At 35.8% G+C, this 17,690-nt stretch overlaps 1 protein-coding gene across 1 annotated transcript in view; it reads right to left on the bottom strand.

The window, feature by feature from the left end:
• Window positions 1-661: 661 nt before the first annotated feature.
• The window catches only part of TACR3 (tachykinin receptor 3), a 34,960-nt gene continuing 17,931 nt past the window's right edge, over window positions 662-17,690 (bottom strand). Inside the window, exons 4-5 of the mRNA XM_032686050.1 lie at window positions 4,547-4,743; window positions 662-1,566 (exon numbers count right to left, since the gene is read on the bottom strand). Of these exons, the coding sequence (XP_032541941.1) occupies window positions 1,251-1,566; window positions 4,547-4,743 (513 nt within the window). The 3' untranslated portion in view covers window positions 662-1,250. The remainder of the gene's footprint in view (window positions 1,567-4,546; window positions 4,744-17,690) is intronic.

Raw genomic sequence — 17,690 nt, 5'->3', positions numbered from 1 at the left:
CTATGTTGGGTTCAGCCAGATCTTACTGCCCTGTGCTGGTTTGGCTAACGCAGGAAGACGTTCACACTCATCTGCTTATGTTTTGATTAACTATTTGAGAACAAACAATCACGCAACCAGCTGATCCAGGCAACTGACACAGTGATTTAACTAAAACAAAGTCTGCTCTCTGGTCCCTTTTTTATTACGTTCAGCTTTCTTTGCACTTTGCAAAATCCACTGATGGTCAGTGGATTTTGGCTGAATTTGATAGGAAAGTGTCTAGGTAATAATGCCTAGCATGTTTTCAGATGCAGGCAGAGGAGTATTTTTATATACATCAACCTATGGAAAATTTGTGAAAATAGCCCAAATATTTTTTTTCCTGGTGAAAGTTTCTCATACTGAAATATGTTACTTTATCTTCTGCAGAGAAGAGTCCATTGCCACAGTGGTATTTTTCTTATATATGAATCTCCAGTTTAAAACCTTTTGACCTTTCTCAAGTCAATCAGGAAGGTTCTGTTAAGGTGGCTGAAGGCAGACCTTACACAACACTGAGATACAAAGCTAGAGGACATTTATCAAAGCAGTACATCCTACTGGAAGTACACATTCCATTGGAGTATAATGCTCAAAAATATGGAAACTTTGGTAGAATTTAACTTAGTCTTTTGGTCATGCTCTCATGTTTAATGAAAACGATTTTCTTATATATTTGAAAAATTGTACTGTTGCAGACAGAGCTGAACTTCATTCACTTGCATTTTGTCTATTTGCCTGGGAATAGGGCTAAACTGTAAATTTAATAGACTTGGGGCTCATTAGATCTTCGTTATAAAGACATTTTTTATCAAATCTCATGTAATTTTGTTACTGTAGAGTTAATACACACATAATAGAAAACATCGTACATTTCAGCTTCAATAAGTAAAGAGGCCAGTTACACTTCAGTAAGTAAGACATAAATGCCACAGGTCAGATGCAACTGAAACAATGTTTTTTATGCTGTTGGCTTATTTTGGATAAGCCCTACAGACATTGTTATGTATAAGGTGCAATTGTGCTTTTGGACTGAGGCATATGCATGTCTTCAAATTTTTCTTTGTCTCCAAAGCAAAAAAGTAAGTGATACATAAAAGTCTCACAACATTTATAGCTGGGATTTGTCAGTGGAATCTGTTTTGCTTTCCCGTGGTGTGAATATCTAGTCCCAAAGTAGGAGACGATTGTCCAGTGCTGCCCTTCTAGCAGCTGTCACCATGAAATGTTTAGGAATACACATCTGCTGAAGTGTGCAGTGAACTGATGAGACTTGAGGCTGTGGAGACAGTCTTGGAATTCCTCTGTGAATAACCATTAAAATTCAAGTCCCTCTGAGGAGCTCTTTTCTTGTGGCTGGCGTGCATGCTGTCTCCATCATTAGTGTCGAACACCACTGTCATGCTGGACTCCATTCTGGACACAGCATATAGGCTACTTTGCCGGGTGGGATGAAACCGGGCTGCCTTGAGCTCTAGCTCCTCATAGCTGGACACTTCAATGAAGGGGCACCAGCGGAAAGCTCGCTTGAAGCCAGCTCGGAACCTAGGAGGAAAGATGCTTGATGAAAGCCTGTGCTTATGAGACCCAGCCACATGCCTCCATCTGAAAACATAACTGTGCTGGTAGGACACTGATTCTGCTAGTTACCCTGTCCCTAGTCCTGGATGTGGTGAAGTCAATGGGAGTTTCCTAGACTAAAGTCTGAGTAAGGTAAAAAAAGATACTGGTAACAGCTTTCAGTTTCTGATTTTCTATATGCTTTACCTGCATTTCAACATTGGTATTTCCTTGATAATGAATTTCCTGTCCTTTACCCGTGCCTAATTAAACAAACACCAACTTTCATAGAACTGTCTTCATAGAAATTGTTTTGTTTTGACCTCTGATGAAATCTGCACCTACATTTTCATCTTCTTTCATCAAGAAACTTCATAATATTGTTTTCTCTAAAATACCATCCCAGTTTCCAGATTCCAACATCCCTTCTCTGTTTCCCTCTTAGCAGAGATGCTTATATGGAAATGATGTAATGACTAATAATTGTTCATTTAAAATATTTAGAAAATACTTTTTAATAATTAAAGAGGATCCTAGAAAGTTGAAATTTGATTGTGAACAATGTACAAATGGGAATTTTGAGGCTTTAGTGCATTAGTGCTTGCAATATTCGTACAGTGTTATTTTATTTCAGTGCAGAGGCAGAGGTTTACTTAAAGACTATCATTACTTTTTGTTTGTAGAAGTTTAATATATTAGAAAACCAATTCCCTGTATATTTATGTGTAAGTGGAAAAAGAACATCTTTTCACCTAGACCTAAAGCTTATCAGACTTTCTCCCTTGTCTTGCTTCTCTTCTCAATAATCAGCTGTGTTGTTTATCCTGTCTGTAAGCTTTTTGGAGCAATGGTTCAAATACCACAGTGATGACTGCAAATAAAAATTAAATTTTCAGTGAATACTGACTGATCTTACAGGAGTAACTTTCTTTCCTCCTTGATTTTTTCAGTTTGCCATGGGGTTCTTGCATGATGACAGACAAGCATGTAGCTTGCTCTTCACCATTGCTCTGTTTACATGCAGTTCACATTATGGAAAGATATTGAAAGAACCTCTGATGGCAATAGATTTAGTGAAGGGAACTGTAAAACCTAAACATGTTTAAACTGTATTACTTTTCTTGGCTCCTTCCATCCTCTTTCGGATTCAGGGCATGTTTTTTCCTCATCTTGAAAAAAATGTCTCTTTATCTAGATATGTAAGTAATATCCTAATTAGCCCAGAAGATGAGACTGGTGATAGGTGTTATAACTCTGTCTGATACTAGGTCCAGCAGAGGTAACAATGCTACATGAATTGATCTGACTCCCAGCAACAAGCTCTATTTTCCTACTAAATGAAAAGGAAGCAGATGTTCCGGCTTCTTGATTTCAATATGGAACTTAATTATAAGAAAACTGTCAACAGTATTTCATTCTTGCATTAAATTCTGAACAGGGTGACCTTTAGTGTTTCTCAAAATTATTAGTTTTTCTTTGGTTGTATTCTTTAATCCAGATATTTAATTTTGCAGTGTATGACTGTCAGTGTAAGCCACATCAGAGATACTAATTTTTTATTAATAGCTTATTTTGTAACAGTGTCATAAAAAGTTTTTGAAGAAAATAGAATTGTTTTAGAAGTTTTATCGTAGTAATTGGGAAAATATGAGGTCTCATCCTACTTTGATTTTGCACACACTGGAGACTGAAATTTGCTTTCTGTTGAAATTACTGGGAAATATGCCATTTGAGTAAGGGTTTTTTCTGGCATGCTAAAACTTTACCTCTTCTTTAAACAGTTATAAATTATCAAAAGGGGCAGAAGGCTGTATGAAATCAGGCATTACCTTGCCTTTTTAAAAGATCATGAACGTTAATTATCATAGGTTATCTGGGAGGAAGACTGCAGTGTTTTTACACCAATAACATCTTGTCAGGATTTGTTCGCTTCATTTTAAGCTACACTCCTTTTGTCAAGTATTGCATGATCTTTAGGGGTTTTTAGAAATAGTTTGCAAAATTGGTATGAAGCTTGTCAGTAATTAAACTTGGCACTGGCTGCTAATTCAAAAGAGATTTAAAATAATATTTAAGATTACTTATTAATATGAATAGTGATTCATATTAACTGAATTTGTGAAATGACTTCTTGTTCTTGGTGATGTTTGTCAAGTAATACTGGAAGAAATACTGAAGAACAGGACAGCCAGGATGATATTTGTTTAGATCCTGGTCCAACTAGCTGAAATGAAAAACATGAGTTCATTCTGCAATGCAGTAGTTTTGTACTAGCAAATATCTGTGAAATCTCATCAAACTCAACAGGTGCAGTACCTTTGAAATTCAGAGCATAATGCATTGCTGTCAAACAGTACTGTAATTTAGGTGTTGAGTAATGAGAATGTAAATATTTGTTTTATTAGCCTGTTGCTCATCTCAGAGCACAGTCGAAATCTAATGGTGAGGTGTACAAAACACAGTAAATCACATTCTATATTATATCCTTCCAGCATTGCAAAACAAAATTGGAGCTACAATTAGTTAGTGAACATACAGATTGCACTTTGTATCACTATTGACTGTCTTTGCTTTGTTATTTTAATGTTGTGTAAGCCAAAAAATATACTGTAACAAGTGTGGATAAAGCCTTCCCAAATCTTCGTTCGCGAAGCCCAGCCATGATGAAGCCAAAATATATTAAAATGCTATAGATTTTTGAATTTTGCATATGGAAATAGGAAGAGGTGGGTTCAGAAAACTGAATTTTGCTCTGAAATTTAAATAGGCCAAAGTATTTACTGGAAGCACACCTTTGGGTTTTTTTGGTATTCATTTCAAGTAGAAATCTAGAGAAAGTTTTTTTGCATTTTGTTTTCTTTCCAACTTACCGAAAACTGTTCAAGTGAATATTCATCTTTTATCCCATTTAAACCATTTTTATTCTCATTGAAGTTATGCACATCATTTCATAATTAGCTCTTACCTCTTATTAAGACAGCAGTAGATAATGGGATTGTACATTGTAGAGCTCATGGCAAGCCAAAAGCTGGCTAAATAGATTTGCTGAATGTATTTCCACCGATTTAATTGTTGATAGATACCAGTGACTATGAAGTAAATGTGGTAGGGCAGCCAGCAGATGGCAAATGTCAGCACAACCACAATCATCATTTTTACCACCTGAAAGAAAGAAGCAATAATGATATTTAGCCTTTTTTATTTGGATTAGCATTTCAACATCCATTAAAAATGTTCTTGCAATTGATTATTAGAGTTAGTCAAAGAAAAGATGAATATGTTTTTATATGATTTCCCTTTTAATCTGACTCTCTTACTTATTTTTTTCTTGGCTGGAGATCCTCTTTTTCCTGAGAAAAAGAACATGAACATCTTCTCTAATTTTATTTGTATTGATTCTTACAAGTAATATATTTGCTACCTATATTTGTCTATCTAAAATATCACTTTCTTTCTGTACATCTCATCATGGAATAAGTTTACTGGGTGTTTTATTTGGACACCTTGTTTTGGCCTTTATTGACCCTGATGTCTTTTGCTGCTGTGGTCAGCAAGTATATTTCTTGTCCCCAATTATTAGATATCATTTGAGTAACACTAGGTTGTAGGAAATGAGCAACTGCAGTATCCTGTCTAATTTCAGAAGCTAACAATTCCCTTGGCTGGTGATCCTAATTTGTTGTTTTCTGCAGTCATCATAACATCTGTTAGCTACCATAGTTTCCATTAAGCACAAATGAAGACAAGCTCTGCTTTGTGCAGGAAACACTTGAAGAAAACTTGCAAGTCATGTAAAATTTTCACTCCTGTCTTTCCCTCTTCAGCTGTGTCAAGTACTAGCCCAGCTACCATTTTCAGCACAATATGTCACCCATTTACACCACAGGTTTTCTTTTTGTGGCTAAAATGAAACCAGACACGCTGGATCTGTGCTGGGAGGTCTCTTGTTCATTTTTTATTGTGAATACTGAGGAATAACAGGGATCTCTATGAACAGTTTCTTTATTTTCTCTGTAAAAAATGCTGTTTCCTACTGTTTCTAGTTTTACCAGAGGGAAAAAACCAAAGAGCTAAAATTTCCCATACTTACATATCTTTGGTTAATATTTTTATAACATTTCAACCGACGTATTTACATCATTTTACATATAAATGTTATGGTGCCCTCCTTAACTCATATTACACCTTCCTGTAAGAAAAATAAAGCAATTTTTCATTTCATATCTGGTCCCAGTTAACATCTTTCCTGCTGGCTGGGACTGTACTGTACAAGATTTTGCTTACAGGAATACTTATTATTGCTAATATATCTATTGATCATCGCTACCATGTACAAAAGGGACATCTGACCCCACATACAACATTATTAATATTCGGTTCTTCTAAAGCACTTTTCATCAGTTAATTGGAAATCATTGCAGAAGGAAGATTGGTATTATTATAAAAGAAGACAACACACTAAAACATAGTGTCACTTTCACCTTTGCTAAGTGTACATCTGTGTGTCTATATGTAGGCATAAATAGAAGTTTATGGGACTGTATAAGCAATTTTTTGGGGTCAGGGAAGAGGTTGTGACTGTATATGAACAGACATTTCTGGACTAAACCGTGTATTAAAATGAAACCATAAAAATATGTTGTCAAATCACAGTCTATCATTAAATGACATCTCTTTTTCACTGGTTTGGACATAACTTCCACTATTCTTCTGCTGTGGATTTACACTTGTGCCTTGCACACGTTTTACAGGTAGAAGACTTAACTCCATAGTTTTACTACAATACTTCTGCATCCATCGATTTATAGGTGCGCTTTGCTGGTTGCTGTTTTTACAGATATGCCAGGAATGATAAGTATTGCCTCAACATTGTTCAGGACTTCAGTAATTCCAGAACACTTCAGAGCCTAAGGACTTACCTTGTTATTTAATTAGCAAATCTAACAGTACCAGCTGTCCATGTAAAATTATTCCTAGAATTATTCGTAATTGGAATATCATAGGTACTAAATGAAAGGATTTTTGTCTCCAAATTTTCAAAGTGTAGACAGGGAAATCTGTATTTACGCTGAACATTTTGTCTGTGCAGTGCTGAGAAACAAAACAGTAGAGCTTCCCAGCAAATAATGTAGCTTAATCCTGTTGAACACTGTGTCACTCGTGTCCCAGAGAGGTTAGAAATCACAGTAAGCGTGTAGGTTGCCAGTTTGGCATACTCAGTTGTGTTAACAACATTTTCCAAAAGAAGGTTGGTTGTCTTTTTTCTAACATCCAAATTCTTATTGGCTAGTTTTCCATGTTATATTGAAGGGCAAGGCAAGCAGTACTTCAAGAGTAACTTAAAGGACTCTTAAAGCTAATAACCTTCACAATGTGCACAAAAAATTGCACTTTGATTTCAACTGCTGCAAAAATTAACCCCAAATGAATGAAGTTTTGTGTTAAATTACCGCTAAATGTAGTATTTCACGTTTTCTTCAAGGAACCAGAAATCCAAAAATAGCTTTTTACACTACAAGGAAAATCCATATTTTTTTGGTCACAATTTTAGGTAATTTGATTTTAGTTTTAAATATTTTAACTTTTTTTAGGTTCTGAAATGCAAAATACCAAATCATCTGCAGAAGATCACATCTTTTCCTGCAAGATTACTGTTTTGTTTAAAACAAAACACTCATCTTTAAAAACAGTGAGATTAGTGTAAGATTTTCTTGTTGCTCTTTCTGTCTGGAAATCCATGATTAAATATTAAGTCATCATCATCCTGAAAGCAGAAATTTCTGAAGCAAATAGTTACACTAGACGACAAGCAAAAGATGATTTTAGATGGCCATTAGTGTTTGATTTAATTTGTGAAGTAACAAGTCACTTGAATGACAGATGGTGAAGCACATTACTTCTTAATCATTCAGATTTGCAGCTGTTTTTCATAAATATCAAAAAATATCTAAAATTTACTGTATCATTTTTCTGTCACGTAAGGATGTATAAGTCTGCATTCCACTGTTGTGAATGGTAATACACTGATAAATGTATGTTTAAGGGAGACGTAAGATGGGGTTTAATGTGTAAAATGCTTTTTCTTGGAACAAAAAAGTGTGAATTTTTCCAGTAAAAAGGGACATTTAAAAAAAGTCAAAGTTAAGTTGTCATTCTTTTGAATATTCATGTAGTACAATGCACTCTGACGTATTTCCTTAGGAGAAGATAAGTGAGATGTTGCAAGTCTGTGTAGCTTAACATTGTTTGAAACACAGGGCAATTAGAGTTAAATTTGAAGTTAAATGCACAAGTTATGAGAGGAATCAAAAAGCCCCAATCTGTTCTCATTTTGTCGTCTAAGAATGACTATGTATTGGCAGAAATGAAGGAAAAAAATAATAAGAGAAAGCTGAAAAGGAGGGAGTTTATTCCCAATGTCCTTTTCTCTTTCAGAGATAGGCATACACAGTGTTCAAGGCCATACCTTGCAGTTTATGGCTGCAGTTCTTGTCCGTAACCTTGGTCTTTCCAGTATTGTTTCATTTCTTGATTATATCAATAACTATGAACAGAAAGTGATGTCAAGGTCTATAAACCCAGGGCACCTTGAATTTCTTTGGTATAAAACCTGAATAACAAGTGCCAGTAAACCATTAAACTCAGTTAGGGCATGGGGAAAAGAAGTGAAACAGGCTAAGTATGAATTTGCCACAAAAACCTGCTTGTCTTTTCCCAGCACATTGTGATGTTTCACTAAAAAGCCTCCAGTGACACTTCTCAGGTTCGACTGCAGAGTATAAAAGACAGCTTCAGTGTTGGGGTTGCTTTTTGACTATTTAAACCTGTGGCTCTGAAAAAAAAAAAAAAAGAAGAAGTTCTTTTTAATAGGCCTGTTCTGCTTTACTTTTTTGAGATATTACCAGTTTTCGATTACTTTCCCCTCTGTTCTGTGTCCCATAGAATTCGTTAATAAGGGATTGCTTCTTGTGCATTAAGAAACATTTGTAAAGTAAGCAGAGAAGAAAACTACTGAATTCACTTGATTAGCTTCAAGTATAGCTGTTCCTGCCACCATTTCACTACACAGCTTTCCAAGATATGAATTGCAGTGAAAATCATCAACCTGTGTCCCAGTGGCACCATTTTCTCCTGGTGTTCTGTTCAATCTCCCTTTGTGGGCAGCATAGCTGGAGGAAAGAGGGCAGTACTTCTGTTAAAATGAACTGTACTGAGTCTCTCAGTTGTGCAACCTTTATGCAAGTCTTGAGGCTAGATTTGTAATAAGATGGAAAATCAGAGTATTTATTTGATATATTGATTTTCATCAGCGTGTTCTGCTGCCTATGTCTAAGAAAAACTATGTCTAGGAAAAAAGCGTTAATTTATGTACTTTGTAGTCTTGTCCATTCCTTTAAATCTTTCCTGTCCAAGTAAATAAGCATTCTTTCATTAATGAATGGTATGTAATGAAAAAAAACATATTTAAAAGAGCAAAACAGATATAAGTACATTGGAATTGGAGTTTGAAGGTTTGCCTTTGCTGTGAAACATTAGAAGCAGTAAAAGTGAAAAGGAACTAACAGATTCTGCTACACTCTGAAAAAGCAGCAAATACATTTTTTTTCCATCCTGTTTTTATTTTGAATGAAGAATAGCTAGAAAAAGAGTGATTTAGATGTAGCATTGAGAGTAGCTCTTGAAAGATCAGGAATAAAATATATTTTTCTGAGAGACTCAGTTGCTTCTTGAGGAACATAACAATTCACATTCCAAGGCACTGATTTATCATCAATAGCTAAGACTTGGGCTACACAATCATTTCCTTTTCAGTCTTCTCTGCAGCTCCTTATTGCCTTTCTGAGTCATCTTTGGTAGTGCTGCTTCTACAAGGTCAGTAATTTATCTTCTGATTTCACTTGCAGCGATATCAACAGTACAACTTCATTAGTTTCAGAACTTTTACTCCTAGGTGTTATGCATATGTAAATGAGAACTAAATCATTTAAGAACTCACATAGTGTAATAATGTCTTCGTTAACCCACTCATGGATATTATTTGTTCATGAATACGACTTAAACACAGTTCACAGATAATCTCTGGGACTCATAACATGTTCCTCTTTCTGCTCTGTGCTCTTTTGGGAGAAGTAAAATACCAAACTAAAATTACAAAAGGTGTTTCTCCTCACGTGTAAATTCACTTCCCAGTTCTGGGCACATCCATGGCACTTGTGCACTAAGAAAGAAGGGAAGACCGATATGTCTTTGCTTCTCCACAGTGCTTATTTGGAGTAAATTGTTTATCTTTTGCAAGCAGATTGGGATGCAAATATGACTCTACTGGCATTTTTACAGAGATAGGACTGATTTCTGTGATACTTTGACAAGCTCAGGGATTTTCTCTTCTCTTTTAGCCCATAGAAAGGACATATTCTTAATAGCTGAAGGAGATGCACATTAGGGAGAAGAAAGAATGGGAGAACTTGAAAGTCTTTCAGTCAGGTAAGTTCCTTGTCAATTCCAATTCTCAAAATAGTTTTGTTCTTCTGACTTATGCTTTCCATCTGTTTTTCTCAGTTGTTGAAATAAAGAAACTGCTTTTCATTTCAGTTTGCAGAATCCCTTGTTGCAGACAGAACTCAATTGTTATTTAAGCTGTAAAGTTCAAAAAAGATACTATGTTCTAGTATGAAGTAGCTTTGAATCAGATTACTGTCTTACAAATGCTAAAATGTGGGGTCCCCCCCAAATCAAAGCAATTCTGACATTTTTTATGAATAACCTTAGCCACTACAGTTTTTAAATTATGTTTTCCCAAAGTTGGATAGAACACAGGTTTGGCAGTGACTTTGAGATTCTCTCAACATGTCAAGAAATATCTGTCCCATTGCAGAAAATGGGTAATTTTTTTTTCTCAGAGTTTTATTTTTGTTGAGAATACATGATTTTTACAAGCATCTGATAGGGGGTGAGGAGGAAAACTTTCAACGAGTCCTATGTTACTTTATCTGAAAAGAGATGTCTCAATTCCTCACAAGAGATTGTTGGATATTAGGCAATATGTTGATGCCTGCTGCTCAGACTAAGAGCTTTTTTCTGTAAGTCAGAGAACAAGTAAAGGTAGATGGCCTTGTATCATTGGCTTGGTCTTCAGAATTAAGTAGCATAAACTTCTAATGTTCTTTAGAAAGCAACTCTGAGTGGCTGTTGTGGGATTGGCATTACTGGACATAGTTTTCCACCTGAGATCTAGTTCTGAAAAAAAAATGAAAAAGCTGATCTAGTGCTTTTATATTTAAAATTCACACCATCACTTATTCCTGACCTGGAATGAGTGATGGAGCACACTTCACTTCCATGCTCCAACCAAATATGAGATTTGGTGTGGAGGAAACAAAACAATCATATCTTCTTTTGTTTACCAATAGGGATAGTTGATTCTGAAGTCCACTTACTGACACAGTTCTGAAAATGCCGTGGGACCTTTAATCCTCACTGAAGGCTCTCCCAGAATCTGGCCAATGTTTTAAGACTCCATCTGAGGGAATGGCACTAGTGAATGCTTTCTTTCGGAAACTAGATCTTATGTATTTGACAGTGCAATAAACAATTAAGGCTATGATGAATTATGCCAGTGAATTATGCAAAAGTTCCATACCATCCTACATGTGGTTTACTTTATATGGGCTCCTAATAATGGGAACTGTCCTCCTGAACCTAAAATGAGTGCCTTTGGTTATCTTCCAAATAGGATCACAGGCTCTTATTTCTGTATAGTCTATATGGAAAGACTACAGTATTTTTGGATTGTGTTATTTTCAGCTTATTCACCTAGGGGAATTAAATCAAGGATTTATATAATTAGAAATCATTTGAATGTTTACTATATCTCTCTATAATTTTGGCACAAGGACATAATGGGAAAGCATGAAGATTATTTAATACAATGATTGAAAAACCTCTTTCTTCTCTTTTCTGTTGATAGGAATAAAACTATGAATTATTCCTAGAATGTACTTGTTTGAAATGCATGGCAAAATTCTGTTGAAAAAAAGCAGAGTTAAGCTATTTTTTATTGCCTTTGTAATTATGCATTTGCAATGGTAGTAGCATCTTCCTTTTCAAAGGTTGAAGAAAAAGTATTTTTTACCACCTGAGAAAATAAAAAAGCAAAAAAAATCAATATTGTCGCCCAGTCTATTTTCATTTTAATTGAGTTCAAAGAAAACCGTTGACGTCAGTGATGTTGAGGTTTATATTTTGCATTTGATATGCCTAGTTTATTTTTGCTATTCCACAACTGACTGTAAAAGGTTATGAATTGATTAGGAGAAGTAGACTTGTAACTCACAGAACATTTTGGAAATATTTAGTCAATAAAAGGTATATGTGCTGGTCAATTTTAGCTAAAAAGTATCAGGAGTGTCATTGTCCTGGCAGCATCTGCTGTTTCTGCTTTTGTGCAGACACTTTAGCATTGGTTCAAGTATTAAAGTATCCACATGACTTGGGCATAATGGTCAACACACTGATTGTTACTGCAGTGGTTTGATACTCCTGTGGAATAAGACAGAAGCTGCCCCATGCCAGGGTGCCTGAAACTGTTTCCTAGCAAACCCGCTCTAAAACCTGGAGAAATCAGGAACTATTTCTATTCACCCCAGAAAATGAGTAATGAAATAAAGGTGCTTTGAATAGGTTATTTACAGTGTTGCAGTACAGAAACTTCTAAAGTATTAAGCACTTGAGTTAAAGAATGAATTTTTTAGGTGAAGGTATTAATAGACATAATACAGACAATCCTCTGTGTGTTGGTGATAATTTTCATCTGCTTCTAAGAAAAGCACATTTGGAATATTGCAGGTTCTCTGTGGTTCAGCTCCTGTCGCCATTCATGATGTCTCTGGGTTGTTTCCCCTGGTTTCCTCTTTGTAAGTTTATGCAGTAGCAGGAGGTAAATGAGGTCTCTCACACTAAATCTTAAGGCAGTAGTCACATGGACTTCTGCTTTAACTCAGGAAAAAAAACTGCACTGAAGTTGTGTTTTGTTTTTACCTGTAATGAATGTAAAAATCTGGAAGTGCAATACTGGAACTGCAGTTCTGTTCTGCTGAATATACAGGTCTTGGCTCTGCAGTCCTCCAAAATGACAGATCTGCATCAGTTTTCCTGGGGTTTTCACCACACAGATGCTGGACACTATTCCAGAAAGCTCAACAGACTCAAAACTCATGCTGAAATTAATTTTTTCTTAACTTCCCTACAGGGACTCAATGAGGAAGGGGCTCCTTATGTGCTGTCTCTTATCTGTGTATGTGAATATATTTATTTATTTATGCACCCATACACACACAGGACTATTAATTTGGTCATAATTTAGGATACATAATGGGATAACTTTGCCAACAGATGGATGAGACAACAAAAGACCTTTTGAAGTTTCCAAAGTTTATTTGTATGCTGGTGAAAAAATTTGCATACAACTTAAAGAACACACTTTGTCCTGAATGTGGGATTTTAAGGTTATCTGTATGGAGGATCAGGTCCCAAACTTGTTCTACACAGAGAAAGTGAAGTCTGTCTTAAAAAAACCCAACTCCATAGTTTTAAACATAGAGATCATAATCTCCATGCTGAACATGCAAATTTTGAAAAAGAAACGTTTGGTTTAATTTGTCTTTCTGGTAGGTGTCTTGGTTTTATTATTTTAACATGTATGATTCAACTCAGCAATGCATTTGAAAACACACTGAGTTTACTAATATTGGAGTGAAACATTGTTACTTCCATTCTTAAAAATATGAGGCATTACTAAGCAGAAATTTTTGCCCTATGACTGTGCCTAGACTTAATATTTCACATCAATTTTCTGCCGCAAGTGGTCAGAAATATAGAATTACCAAGGAGAAACATCACAGAAATTCTAAGTGCACAATTCTGAGCCTAATCACTGACCATGCAGAACCAATTTCTTAAATCTGCCCCTGACCTGGAGTTGCTGCCAGCTGTTCAATAAAAAAATTTTAACCAGAAGACTTGCATCAGTCTGTCAGTAAATACTTAAACTGCCAAGGTTTATGCACAGTATAAAGCCATGTTTAGAATTTACTGTGTTTTACTCCCCTGTGGTTGCTGGCACAGATGATAAATGTGGAGTGATGTGTTCACAGTTCATAGCTGAGTTTTAGGAAAACTTGGGACAGTGAATGGAAGACGCCACTGTTGCTGAGTATGCTGTAGCTATTCGGTAGATAGAGACAGAGCAGGGCAGCTTCCAGTAATTTTCTGAAAGGGATGTCACTGTGTTAATCCTGTTGAAAAATGATCAGGAGGTCTGACTTTATTTTTACTTCAATAGGACAATTTGTTCAAAATGTGGGACATTATTACAAAGAGAATAAGTTCATGGGGGAAGAAATCCTAAAGAGGAGAACAGATGAACCCCGGGTTTTGTGTTTTTTTTCCCCTGAAATTCTAAGCCGACAAAATAGATCTTTAAAAAATATTTTGGATTTAACATGCAATGATAATAATACCCCAGTATCTCATGTCCCAGACTTTCCTGAGGCAACTTCTATGCATGGGAAAAGTAAGACTATGAAATGAAAATTATGATACACAACAATAAAAATTACTTTGATTATTCTCTGCCTTTTCAGTAGGTTTTTGGTCCATATACTCAGTAATGGAAGGGGTTTAACAGAACTTTTTAAAACTTAAAACAAACTTTTCTTGTTTTTTTTCTTATGCTTCCTTGTCCATCTGGAAAAAAGCCTCTGTGTGTGTATGTATTTAGGAAGGGAGTCATACATTGTAATTAATGTGTTGTTTGTGCAAGAATTTAATTATTGGTAAATAAAAATGTCCAAATCAGACTTTCCTGTCAATACTTTATATTCTTCCTGAGATTTTTAATAACCGTGGGAATGTATTACTGATCAAAAGGGAAAAGATATCTTCTTCTGCTAGTATTTTCAGCAGACAGATATTCATGTGATATTCTGATCCTCATTACCCTTTTGAAGCTTTAGTTAAGCTTATGAGAAAATAAGGTAAAAAACCCCCAACCTATTCTGCAGACTTTTAGCTGTAATAGCAATTACTTGCAAGTAGTGACTATGACTGTTGTGTTAATACCAATCTGGTGAGTCTGGCAGGGTATGGGACAACTGCTCAAAATGTTAGTGGAACACTAACATTTGTAGTCTGGTCCAATAACCTATTTCATGACCAGTGCTCACACATGCAGAGCCACAGAGAAGAACAGCAGACAGGATAACCATCAGTGCCTCATAGAAAGCATGCTAAAAAGTATGCCATGTCCCCTTGTGTAACTGCATCTACAGTGTTACAAAACCAGCTTTAGGCTTGTGTAACAGTTTGTGAAGTCAGGCTCTAGCTTTACTAGGGTTGGTTTGCATTTGCCATATTAGCAAAGCTATTTCATACTTCCCATAAATTGTCAGAGTTAAGGATATCATAGTGAGATGTGCCCTGAAGCAGAATCAGAGGAAACCTATCTTTAGTTATTTATTTTTGTAAGTAATTTTACCTGTTGCATTTCACTGCTGAGCACGATTTGGGAACTGGTTTGCACTGGAAAGGTAGTGGAGAGAAAATTTTTTTTTGTTAGAAAGTATTAAATACTAATAATATTAATATTTAATTAGTATATTATTAGTATACTAATAATATAAATATCAAATCCCTCCAAACCAGGATATATTCTCTAAATGTCAGCCTTGAGATCAGCCTCAATTAATGCGTTTACTGAGGAGTTGAGTACAGCAAAATAAGAACATGCCAAATAAGTTTGCTGAAGAGACACTTCTGAGCAGCTTGGCTGCTACAGAAGTGAGGCAGAGGAAGAACTTGGATGTTGATGAACTGCAGAAGCAGAAATGTCACTTCACAGTGCTGGTCATATACTTCATATGGCACCAGTAGTGATTATGTCTCTAGGGGGGTCGTGGCACTGACAGATATCACAGAGCAGATAGAAACTGCTGGATTGGTACTGTGCTAGTTTTAAGGATCATTTTACACTGTTCTTCCATAGGTAGGATCTTACTTGGAAAATTTCCAAGATTTGCTGAATTAAGGACTAATAAAATTTTCTTCTGTGAGTAGTGGAATTAACTGTTGTGAACAAATGACAGGGAGATATATGTTATTGATTCATTATAGCACAACCATGTCATCAGTTTAATGAAGCGAAAAATGAGATTTTAGGATGTTCCAGATGAGGTATTCTCTGTGGAGAACAGGGAAATGTTATTACCCTGTCCAGGACAATAGTGACAGTACATTGCTGGCATTCCTTGTCTGATTTTGGTCACTTGTTGAATACAGATGTTGGTATATAAAAGAAGACCACAGACACTTGTTTCATTTATATAACAAATGTAAATAAAGGCTGAGAGAGGAAACAGATATAATAACATCTGTAGAGGTGGCACCATTGAGGGATACTAATAATTAATTAGGCTTACTGAAAATAATGGCATAAATAGAGCTATGTGTAAAGAAATTTAGCCTGGAAACTGGAACTCTAAGATTGGTGAGATTTTTTAGAACACTTCGCATTAAATATAGCAATCCAGAAGGCAAAATGGTTTAAATATGGAGGTTTAAGATGATATCAGAGGAATTCTGCTAGGGCTGCCTGTAGTGACAGAACCCGAGGCTGGTTCCTGTCCTGTTTTCATTTAACATTCTAATATTGAAAGAGATGAACTGACACTCAAGGACTAAGCAGAGAAAGTACTGGACACAGTTCAACATCTTACAGCATCTGGCAAACAAGGGATGAGTTTGCTTTCAGAAGAGCCTTTAAAAGCGTCTGAGAATTCCTTCTTCCTGGGTTGTTTTTAATTTACTTTAAGCAAGATATGTGACGAATGTCAGATGCAACCACAGATAAAACTGATATTTAAAACTTGCCACGTCTCATTGACATGAAAATCTTCAAAAGGATTCAATTTCTAGAATAGTTTCCTGAAGTCTAAGATACTATGCAAGTATAACCTCAGAGGAGACTGACTAATAAGTATAAAATCATAAAGTCAGACTAATCACTTCAGAAACGTTTAGTTCAATTCTTTGTACTTCATGTAGAGGAAAGACATTTTATGAGCATAAAAAGTTGCCACTTTGCAGGTATTTTTGTCACACCTTCAGCTGCCTGAGGAATTATCAATAGACATTTCCATGTAAAGACTGGAATTATTAAAAGTGTCTCTGTTTCTTTTGGTTGTTGATTTACAACAAAGCAGGGAAGTGTACAGAACTGGTGCTAGCTGAGGTAAGCTGTCCTTCAATCTGATATTGCTTAGACTTTTCACTTTCTGAATGTGCTGAACAATGCTTGCTACATTTATGACTGGCTGCACTGAAGTACACCTGTGGTTTTCAATCACAATAAAGCTTTGGCCTACAAGGTGTTCACAATGCATCATCATTTTGGATAAATGATAATTAAACTGTATCTGTGTGAAATTTCAGATAGTCAAGCAATACAGCCACCCACACAATACAATATAAGCAATAGGGCTATGTCTGTTAGGACATAGCCTGTTCTTAACAGAGTGTTTACTTCTCCAGCCTAATCTTCTCTGTTGTTTCTCTTCTAGTATTTATTCTAATCTGCATGTTATTTTCATTGTCAATCACTGCAAAGTCAAAGAGTAGACCCATTTACAGATGATTACTGATGGACCAAAAAATTATCGAGGCATCTATTTTTGGCGGGAGTTTATAATATTCATAGCAAATTCAGTTTCTTCCCCTCCTTACCCCACGATAGAATGAGTAGGTTGTTTCACTTATCAGTCCCAGAAATGTAAAATCAGCCAAAGGGTAGAGGTACCTTCCCTGAGGAAGTGCAGGTGCCTCTTTGTGTATGTTTGCACTGCTCTGGAGTGGGAACCTTCTCAGTAAGTAAGCAAAGTGCTTCTATACCACCATGGCAGTCATTTCTGTCCATGATGCATGAGCACAAATGAATCTACCAGGTGGAAACACTCATGGCCCGTGAGTAAATAAATGGTGGGAAAGGCATAATGGCAATATAATTCTCTTCCACAATCTGCTGTTGTTTGGCCAGTTTGGATGAGATGTAACCAGAT

Source organism: Chiroxiphia lanceolata, chromosome 4 (assembly GCF_009829145.1).
Source record: "Chiroxiphia lanceolata isolate bChiLan1 chromosome 4, bChiLan1.pri, whole genome shotgun sequence".
NCBI classification, from domain to species: domain Eukaryota; kingdom Metazoa; phylum Chordata; class Aves; order Passeriformes; family Pipridae; genus Chiroxiphia; species Chiroxiphia lanceolata.
The sequence above is the reverse complement of the archived record's forward strand: the minus strand, read 5'-3'. Positions and strand labels throughout refer to the sequence as shown.